The sequence below is a fragment of the Hipposideros armiger genome, unplaced genomic scaffold, assembly GCF_001890085.2.
Source record: "Hipposideros armiger isolate ML-2016 unplaced genomic scaffold, ASM189008v1 scaffold_333, whole genome shotgun sequence".
Lineage (NCBI taxonomy): Eukaryota > Metazoa > Chordata > Mammalia > Chiroptera > Hipposideridae > Hipposideros > Hipposideros armiger.
Genome location: NW_017731683.1, coordinates 695,131 through 706,179, shown reverse-complemented (window position 1 = coordinate 706,179; position 11,049 = coordinate 695,131). Strand labels below are relative to the sequence as shown.

The following is an 11,049-nucleotide window of genomic DNA, read 5'->3' as shown; positions in this document are numbered from 1 at the left end:
TAAAAAAATACAGATATCTGTCTTGGTTTTTGTTGTTAAAATTTATCAAATTAACAAAAATAAGTCACTTATAGGGACACAACCATAGTTAAAATTTTGATTATATTTGTTAGTCAATCTTGTAATAAGCCATATATTTGAAAGTATCTATTATATAACTGTCTGTCTATCTTATAGACACACACATATATACCTGCATGCATACGCATTTATATGCATGCGGGTGTAGACGTGTATACATGGATCCATTAAAATCTAGGCTTACCAATGTCTTTGGAATAACGCACAAACATTCTTCTTATATGAAATCAAATCTTATGGGTTTTTGAGATAATTCACAAAAAATATTCCTCAGAATAAGGCAAAAAGCATTTTATCGTATTGCATTCTTTTCAGGAACCATTACGAGATACTGTGTTCTGATATCCCTCAAAGTTTATAAGACTTGTAAGCGCAGATGCTTGTTTTTCTTCCTAATAAAATTTTGGAGGAATGCGTAAAAGCAGATTAAACTATGTCAGACTCTTTAAAAGAAAACACTGTTCTTCTTTCAAGAAGGTTGTTATGTAGCAAAAGGGAAAAAAAATGAGCATTGCAAGCAGTTCTGAAAACACAACTGAGATGCAATTTGATAAATAGCCTTCCATCATCCAAGCCAGAGCGGTGGAAAAGCACGCTATCAGCACTTTCATCAAAGACACTATTGACTCCTCTTTTTCTATCTCATTTTATCATGACTTTCTCATTTTGTTTACTCAATCAATGATTGGGGGGAAAAAAAAGATTCCTTACCCCTTGGATGCGTTATAACGGAATCCACCACAGAAGGCTCCTTCTCTCCATCTCTGCTGCCTTCACTGCTGCCTTCGCTGCCGCCATCCCTGTCAATCAGTTTGTCCACCATGGCGATAATGCAGTTGAGGCTCTTCCCCACGTTGGCCCACACCCTATCCTGCAAAGAGCATAAGTATCACTACACATTCTTATTGCACAAACCAAATAAGGCGGAAGCTGATAAATCCATTTCAGAGAGGCAGGTAGAGGAACGATCATAAGAATTCAGAATGAGTGATGAGATTTATTACTCCCATAAATTTGGCCAGACTATGGCTCTACAAGAAATCTACTTTCTCTTAATAAAGCAAAATGTAAGTGTTAGAAATCTTTTTATTTAGTTCATTATTTTTCTCTGTCATACAGCAATGATGAATTACCATATATTATGAATCCATAATTGTGCTCAAAGTGTGAAATTTTAAACTGGATATATCCATTTTCCTTATCGACAGGACGAAAGCAAAGACACACCGATATCTTTAAAGACGGGCCACCACTTGCATTAGATATTCTTGTTTCTCTTTTTATTGGGATAACTTATATATATATATATATACCCTAAGGTTTGCCATTTTAACCATTTTTAAGTGTGCAGTTCAGTGACATTAAGTGCCTTCACACTGTGGTGTCACCGTCACCACCATCCATCTCCAGAACTCTTTCATCTTCCCCAACTGAAACTGGGTCCCATTTAAACCTGAACACCCCATTCTTCCTTCCCTCGGCCCCTGGCAGCCATCATTCTACCTTCTGTGTCTATGAATCTGACTACTCGAAGTAACAGAAGTTCTCTAAGCGTGGTCTCCAGTTAATGGGAATAAACTCTGCTATTGGGGGGGGGGATGGGAATGGGTTGATTGCTCCCAATTTTCCAGATTAGCTTTATATACAAGGTAAATTTTCAATGCTGTTACTCATGTTGAGAAAAACTTTGTATTTTGATTAGAAAAAAGCAGGATTGCATGTTGCCTTTCGTATGTAAAGGACTATAAAAGATGGATCAACTGATCTCGATCACATCTCTGAAGAGCCTGAACAGAAGGTTATTTACAGGATGATTTTACATTCTATACCTACATATTATTCTTATTGCTTTACAGATATCTCAAGTTATAGGATTCCGCTGATAGAAAAAGTAACCTTTGCAGCCAGTAGAGAGATCTTTATTGGCATGAGCAGAGCATGTTCTTGGATGAAGACCAAAAACCACAGAGTAAGGGGTTATGTGATAAACATCAAAATAACACTTACATCAGTAAATGCTTAGACGACACGGGCTGGGAGGGTGTTTGTTGGGGGTTAGAAACTGAGCAGTTTATTAGGCAATACGGATACACAATGCGTACATAATCAAATGTTTTACTGAAGGCACACTCAATAGCAGACCCTGAGCACACTCATTTTATTCTTTATCTTTTGGGGAGGCGATCCGGCCTAGCTCGTGGTGAGAATGCCGAGCTTTTCTGGTCATGCTTCCTTCTCTTTAATGGCGCCTACGAAGTTGATAAAAGTTATCAATTTGATTTGCACTTCTGTCTCTAATACTAGACTATGAGTTACTTGGGAGCCGTGTCCTCACTATATTGTGCAGGGGCTTGAAGAAAGGCAGAGAAAGGGGAGAGAGCAAAGGAGGGAGCAAAGGTGGCTCCAACCAGAGACAGATTAAGACTGCTTTTATATCACCTGGCATATGAACGCCAGCTTGATTAACCTCAAACGCCATCAAATACATTTAGTGTCCTGATTCAGTTTTAGAGATGAGGAGGCCTCTGGTAAGCGATGGTGAATAACGTTTGACATTTAAGTGTTACAACTGGACTAGAAGTTCCATTTGACGGCAAAGACTTGATTCTCCCCCTATGATTTCCCATGAAACCGTGGCACACATCAGGAATTCTTCTTTGGGTCAAAACCAGAATTCCAGGGATAAGCTAGACAGAGGAAGGTGAGAAGATGCCCAGGAGGGGTCAGGGAGAGGTGTGTGTCACCTCACAGGAGCAAGATGCGGTCTCACTTATCTAAGACTTGAGAATGAGCCCAATGGCAGACTCTGGATGAAGAGATGACACTACACAAAGGACAGGGTGGTCACATGTACCCTTACATCTGAAAGAAAGAGTGTCATATAATCAGGAATGGAGCAGTCACTTGGCTAAAGGGTCAAGGGACACTAGTGGCCAACATTAACAGAGGACAGTGTCAGTATCAAGGCCCCAAATCCATTCATGTGACCGGGATAAGACAGGGAGGAAAGATGATAATTCAATTCCTAGGAGACTGGGGTGCAAGATAATTATTTTGGAACTGGAATGCTAAAAAATCGGTGGGTAAGATTCTTGAAGAGGAGCCTCGAATATCAGATTTCTCTCCTAATACAGCCACTTTCTGTATTAGCTCTGTGAAAACATACACACAAAAGAAAATAACCATCAAAAACCATTTTGTTCTGATGATTATTACTCACTGAATTGGTTCACGGGGAAATTCTTTTTGCTTAGATTGCTTCTATAACTGGGGCCTACTCCACTTTCTCCCCAAACTGAAATCACACAATTTATTTTAGACTCTTGCCATCAAGAGGAAAGGCTGGTTAGCGGGGAGAAGACAATGGCAGCATAAGGATGTGGCAGCAGGACCTGGGGCTTCCACCCGCCTCTCCTTCCATGCCCACGAAACAGCCTCCAGGTCCTGTTCAGCTCCTCAGCCACAGGAGAGGTTTAGAAACAAAACGGCAAACAACCACCACCTATCAGAACAGCAGCTTGCTAGGCCTTTCCCCCTTAAAATAGCAGTCTTTATTCTACTATGTCTCCTGCTTTATGAAGGAAATAATGGAACATCGGTGGGTAAAAGTCTAGCCTTTATTAAATGGAGCCTAACTGGCATCCTTGACCTTCATGGAGCCTTCAGACAACCCAACTTCTTAGAAGTGAAGTAGCTATAAACTCTTAGCAATGAGGGGGAACTAGCAGCAATCTTTATTCCATTCTGAGTCAGGTGCTGATCTTGGTCCATATTCATTTCTGGGTTAGGACCTAAGCTAACATGCAGGTCAAGTTCAGTAGCAATAGATGCAAAAATCTGATGGATGTAGCAGTGAGTAGCCAAGAGGACATTATGCATGGCAGAGTGATCCGTGAGGGCAGGAGCCGTGGTGCTTACTCAGCATGCCACACACTTACGATCTCGGTGGCATTAAGAGAAATCCCGGCTGCTTTGGATCAGCAGTTAACTTAAATAAAAACACCAAAGTTCAGCCTTGCTTAGCTGATCAATTTTTCTAGGGCCAATTTTTGATCAGCAAGAACGTGAAGACTAAACCAGAGCTGATATGGGACCGGGGGTCGGAGTGTCCAAAGTAGCTCTGTCATATCTATAGCTCCATATACAATTCCCCATTTGTCATTGTCAACTTCTGAGGACTTTGATTACATCCCGCCACTGAATTAACAAGGCCAATCACCATCTTTAAAAAGAAGCTTCAGTTTGTCCTTGAGTTGACTGAGCACAATTTGCACTGTTCTGGCCTAGCTCAACACTGCAAACCTTGGTTCTTCCAATAGCTTTAGAGCTCTTCTCTCTAACCCTAACTTTACCCAGACTGTTAGATGAAAGGAGTTGTACTTAAAATACTCTGTGGCACAAACGGGCACATGTATGGCCCAAGCGACATAATACACACACACATGATGTCGACTAAAACTAGCCAGACTGTGACAGCCGTCAGAATGAAGTGAGGTTTCCGCAACCTTGGCTTCCTGTTGCCCTTCCTGTTTAACTTCACCTGTGGACTCCTGTGAACATCCTGACCCTCCTTTCCCAATAACCACACGGCTGGCCTTACCCTGAAATTCAGTCCCTGGATTCAGATAATCAGCCAGGGTTGCTCCAGAATTGACCTCTCTATATTCCCCTGGTTTGGCTCTTGCCCAGGCTGATATGTCAGCTATCACACACGCAGGTCTATACACAAGAGCCACGTTTATCTTCCTGGATCACCGTGCTCGCGTCTCAGTCCTCTGATCAAAAGCAGCCCAGTACTGCAGCAAGCATTCCTTTCTCTCGCAGCCCAGAGACACGTCTCTGGTTGGGTCATCCTAGATAATCCTCCTTATTTCTCATCAGTCTTCAAACTGAAAACGTCACCCAGGCCAGTCTCCTAATATTTGTATCTTGACACATGCTGCTCTTTAGGCTTAGAATGCCTCCTCCTTTGTCCTCCGTTAATCCAAAACCTCACCCTTTCAATTCTCACCATCTCCAAGAACCGTTCATGCTACTTCCCTCTGCTTAACACATTATTTCTTTCTAATCGTGGGCTCTATGAAGGGAATAACTATTACATATACTAATCCTTTTATTCTCAGGTCCTAGTACTCATTAGGTGATAAGTAGAGGAATAAATGAATGAATGAATGAGTGACTGAATGAATGAATGAATGAATACAAGAAGGAAGGGCTACTTTTTTCATCTTCTCTAACCTTCATATAACTTCTCTCTGAATCTTTTTGACATTTTTAATGACTATCACACAACCAGTTCCATTCTAGGAATCTCTCTCATTATCTCTGCTTGTTTTTTGAGCGCTGGCCATTTACTTGAATTAGATGATATGGCTGTTGAAGTCAGGATCCATATCATATCCTTAATTTGTTCTTCCCCAAGTACCTATGCATATTGCATTGCTGTGCCTCATGGACGTTTAATTAACATCTGTGGATGGACTGAACAACCTGTACCTTAGGAGCAAAAAGAAATTAAGATACAATGATTGCCACATGCTTCCTGGATTAAAGTTAGAACTAAGCTCATACTGTGAATGGCTGAGTTCACCCTTAATAAATGCCACGTCATGCTAAAGTGCTCAATTCGTGAAAATATTAAATAAAGCATTTGTCTAATAACAAGTAAAAAAATCCCACTGACTGACTAAGGCTCTCCATTTTGAATTGGTAATTAGATGTTATCTGGACACCATTAGATAGTTGCACAACTGGGTGAATTATATGACGTTATCAGCTAGTGTGCCGCATACAACCAATTTCAAGGATTGACACATATTTTTTAAACTGAATATACTCTGATATATCAATAATCTGCCTGTACATACTTTATTTCTCTCAACGATTTGTTAAATTTGGGGGATTTGAAAGTTTCTGCTTAGGAAGTAATGTCTTACTAGTCACATTAGAATGTATTAAAGTTTAAGGACACTTGATTTAAATGTAATCATAATTTCCGAACTGTGCGTGTGCCAGTTTTCATATTTGTTACATATAGGCACATCCAAATAGCTGGCACTGAACCAGGCATCGTAAGAGTCAGGAAAGTATCCAAAGAAGGGGATGGCATCCAATTTAACACTACAGGAAAATCACCATCACATTAATAAAAATAAAATATCTCTGTGAAAAACACCGCTTTGAGTTGAAGGATAAACTACTGATTCAGCAAATCCATCAATTCACTTATTTCTATATTCACTCTGAAAAAATTACGTTGAACTGATATGGATGAAACACTGCGTTAGGGGCTATAAAACCAGGACTGAAGGTGAATGTATTAACCGCACGTGGGGACATCTAGAAATTGGCAGGATTTCATGAATATGTGTGCACATAAAGATCTCATTTGGGGTTTCTCTTCTTTAATAGAACATTTGTGCATTTTAATGGGCAGCCATGAACTTTGCTTAATCACCTTTTGTGGACTTTAATATCAAATAAGTATTCAAAGCACATTTTTCCTCGGTGAAATGGACTGGGGAAGTTCAGGAATGTTCCCATCCATCAAAAAAACAGATGATACAACACAGTCAGTTGCCATATAGAGAGCTGGTCTAATACTCCCGTCTTTGCCTGCCCTTCCTGAGGGGGCGAGTGGGTGCTTTTAATGTCCTCTCTTCATTATAAGATTAACAAAAATCACACAACTTAGCGATGAAAAAAAAAAAGGCTGGGACAAGGGATAAATAGTTACTTATAATTCATATTTGCTGGGAAAAATCTAAAATTATTTCTGTGTATAACTAGGACCTTTGTAACTGGCACATGAATAATCAATGGAAGCTAAAATGACCACCACTGGGTTTCTGGAAACTTCTGGAGGCCTTAACTCACCATGTCCTTAGCCTCTGAGTTCTGTGTCCATCTTGACTTTTACCACTTTCTATGGAGATATTTTGAAGATGACTTGAATAGTTACCACAGAGTTGATTATGACACTGGTAAATATGAACTAAGGATAAAGTGACATAACTGGGTACTTTTGATTAAAAGAGAGAAAGAAAATCCTAAAAAGAATTCATGAATTCTAGTGGGGAAAAAGGTACCTCGCATAGTACAGAAATATAGTATATTTAAATATTCTATGTTTCAAAATAAAAAGAAAGAAATAATAATCTGAGGGTAAATTTTAAAGTCATTAATTTATTCTACAAATGAGTATTGAGCACCTTTTGATGTGCAGGTGCTCTGCTAACTGTGTAGCTACAACAGTGAACATGGCCTTATTTTTGCCCTTTAGGAGTTTATAAAGCTTATGAACACATGGAAGAAACAGATATATAAACAACTGATTATAATTCAGTGCTCATGAGGCTGAGTGATCATGGAATACAAGAATAACGCCCTAGTATACAAAAAGTTTTGGAGCTGAATGCATATATATATATATATATATATGCACATTACATTATCTATCTATCTATCTATCTATCATATAAAATTTGGAAATAAATGGCCATATTTTAGTGGACATTTTACTCATTTAGGTAACTAAGCTATAAGGTGTTGCTTTAGAAAAGTTAAGTCATAGGTTAGAATTGAGTTGTCTATAACAATTACCTCTAAAAAATGAGAATAATTTATTTCCTTCTTATTAAAATCAGGTCAGTGGTTTCACATAACTGAACAGATCTCTTCTGAATGTCAGTTTGCACAGGCACTTCTGCATTACGCACGGCTTGAACCATTTTCCCTACAGGTAAGGAAGGTTTAAGATGGAGACAGAAGCTGGCAAGAAATGTTGGGACTACGGATCACTGCTGATTGCCTGTGGAGATATCTGGCGGAATATCTTTTGTCCTCAACAGTTAGCAATATTTTGTATCTATCTATGCTCACTGCTACCAATTATGGCAATATAAATGGCTCAATCAATACCCCTGTCAAGATTAAGCATTCGTATTTGCTCTAGATATCATTAGAGAAAGGTGCAGTGCCATGTGAACTGTGAGATGTTGATAAAGAATACATCAGAAAGTGGTTCATGTAAATCATATTCCAAAATGCAGTCTTTGGGAATACTGAGTTACAGAGAAACCTCATTTTGTTCAGATTATATGTAGACTTTATTAACATGATGCCTGACATAAATTTTACTGTGAATTTCTGCTATTGTTTCTATAATCTATAAAACTATTGAACAATCAGTAAGGATTAATGTGGATCATCTATTGTTTATGTGACATAAACACATTTTACCTTAATAAGGCATAACAATTGTTCTCCTATCTTAAGAATGGAAAATAAAATTTAAAATTTGATTTACATTTACAACATGAAGATGGGACTTAATTAGGTCATTTAAATGCTGAAATACTGTCTGATATAAAAGTGTAGTTCAATTAAAAATGGGTTTGGGATATGGCTGAATGACAAGAATAGTTTTCCTAGTTCTGCTCTTTGTTGGAATGGATCAGCATATAAAGGTTCATAGGTTTATCTTTCTTTAAAACTTATTTTTTGAATGAGGATAGGCAGATTTAGCCCCAAACCCATCAGTGTAGTAATACTGATGTTAAATCTCAGTGTTCCAGAGAAGAGTTTAATTACTGGAAGCCACAAAAACTGGGTCAACTTAATACTTTGGTTGGATAACATGCTTTCATAGTTGGGAACAAACTAATCTTGGAATCCCAGCTGTTGGAAGCATCTGCTATAGAAATGTAGAGAAAGAAAAGCAATATGTAATCAGCTAAAAGATGAAGAATGCTATATTAGTCTATTTCTTTGTACAGATTATCATAAAATCCCAATATTCCTTTGGAATTTAATTGTTTACTAACTTTTCAGGAAAGTCAAACTTTAAATAACTCAATCATTTAATAAGTACAGTTCAGCAAATAACAGACTTTTTTGTCAGTGATCATTTTAGTTTCAATCTCTTCCATTATTGACTAGATAATTATTGCCTAGACTCATGTCATCAATTTTGCCAATAAGTTTAAAAGAGAACTGCTTCATACTGATTTAGAATTAATATTCTTTCTTGTGACTTCAAAAAAAAAATTTTACATGTATCAGCAGAGTAGAATTCAAGAGTAATTTACTAACATACATTTACTTTCCAAATATTTATTATATGAAGTGAAATGCAATTGTTCACGTTAGGCAATTGTTAAAACTACAATCACTATAAGAAATGAAATAAAACAGATTTTTAAATAGAGCTTATAATCTTATGTGCAAACCTAAACCAACCAAAGTGATTAGAGGATATTTTCATATGATATCACAGAAACCCAATGAAATTAATTTAAAACACCAAATTATCTCAGGAAGTTGACGAGACTTGTAATCAGTGCTGAAACTTTTCTAACACCTAATTAACTGAAAAAGTGGTACACAAAATTATGTTTCCCATTCATTTGAAGCACAATTTCTAAAGGCATTTTCAATTACCTACATTTTCTTTGAATTTACTCAACTTTTTAAAGTTAGATAAAGCTTTGAAAATAATGTTAAATGGTTATTAACTTTGGTGAAATTTCTTTCTGTATTTGTAAAAGGGATTTTCATCTCTTGACAAATAAATCTTTTGAATAGAAAGTAGTTATTAAGGAAAACCAATAAGATTGCTATGTAACAATCAAACTTGGTTATTGTTGGAAAATAGAGTAAAATTATAATAGGAGACAGTTAGGAGTAACTCTTCTGAGTGGGAAAGATTTTCCTCATAATTATAAATTTAGACAAAGTGTTTGTGTGCTTTCTAGAAGCAGTGGGTTCTGAGGAAATACAGAAACTATATGAAAGGAGATGAAGCAGGAGATGCAGATTTTCATTGTTACATTTCTGTTTGCCTTTGAAGGAAATCAAAAAACCCTGACAAACTGAGACGACACTCCTGTATCATCTAGAAGGAAAACATCAGGACGACTCTGTCCTCATGTCAAGACTACCAAAGTATTCCCAAGAGAATGAGGGAAGGTGAGCCAATAACCTTGACGACTCTTACTGCAACCTGGCTGGCCCGCCCTTCACAAGGACTGAAATTCTGTTTTTTCAAATCTTTTTCAAATCCTGATGTTTTCAAATCTTGCATAAGCTCCTTCACCCATTTCCTGTGATGCCCATTTGAAACTTTAGTCACTGTCCTCAGCCCATTCTCCCTGTCTCTTTCTCTTTGTACGTGATTCTGTAATACTTGAAGGATAAAAGACACCACCCAGGTTAATATTTAATATATGAAGAACTCATACAACGCAACAGAAAAAAAATAAAATTTGTGTAGAAGGACTGAATAAACATTTTAGTGAAGAAGACATACAAATGGTCAACAAGTACATGAAAAGGGGCTCCACATCACGAATCATCAAGGAAATGCACATTAAAGCCACAATGAGATGTCATGTCACACTTGTTGGAATGGCTGTCCTCAAAACAACAAGAGATAGCAGGTGTTAGCAACGATGTGGAGAAAAGAGAACCCTCATACACTGTTGGTAGGATTATAAATTGATGTAGCCACTAAGGAAAACAGTATAGAGGTTCCTCAAAAAACTAAAAATAGAACTACTATATGACCCAGCAACTCCACTCTGGGTATTAATCCAAAGAAAACAAAATACTAATTTGAAAAGATATATGCAACCCCATGTTCACTGCAACAATATTTACAATAGCCAAGGTGTGGGAAAAAAAATCTAAGTGTCCATTGAAAGGTGAATGGATAAAAAAAAAATGTGATACACGCACACACACACACATGCAGGGTGCCAAAAAAATGTATACATATTTTAAGAGATGGTCAGTGTTGCTCAAGCAGTAGTTTGCCATAATCAGAAGTGTCTGGACGCTGATGGTAACCACTTTGAGCATCTCTTGTAATTGTAGAAGTCAAACGTGACTTGTATTCATCTTTTGTTATTGGTATATATTGAGTATTACAATTTTAATAGTTTTTTCCTTTCTTAAAATGTGTATACA

At 37.5% G+C, this 11,049-nt stretch overlaps 1 protein-coding gene across 1 annotated transcript in view; it reads right to left on the bottom strand.

Annotated features, from left to right (window-relative positions):
- LOC109392502 (type II inositol 3,4-bisphosphate 4-phosphatase-like) overlaps positions 1 to 11,049 on the bottom strand; it is a 285,313-nt gene that overhangs the window by 13,780 nt on the left and 260,484 nt on the right. The window contains exon 13 of the mRNA XM_019661040.1: positions 793 to 952. Within this exon, the coding sequence (XP_019516585.1) occupies positions 793 to 952 (160 nt within the window). The remainder of the gene's footprint in view (positions 1 to 792; positions 953 to 11,049) is intronic.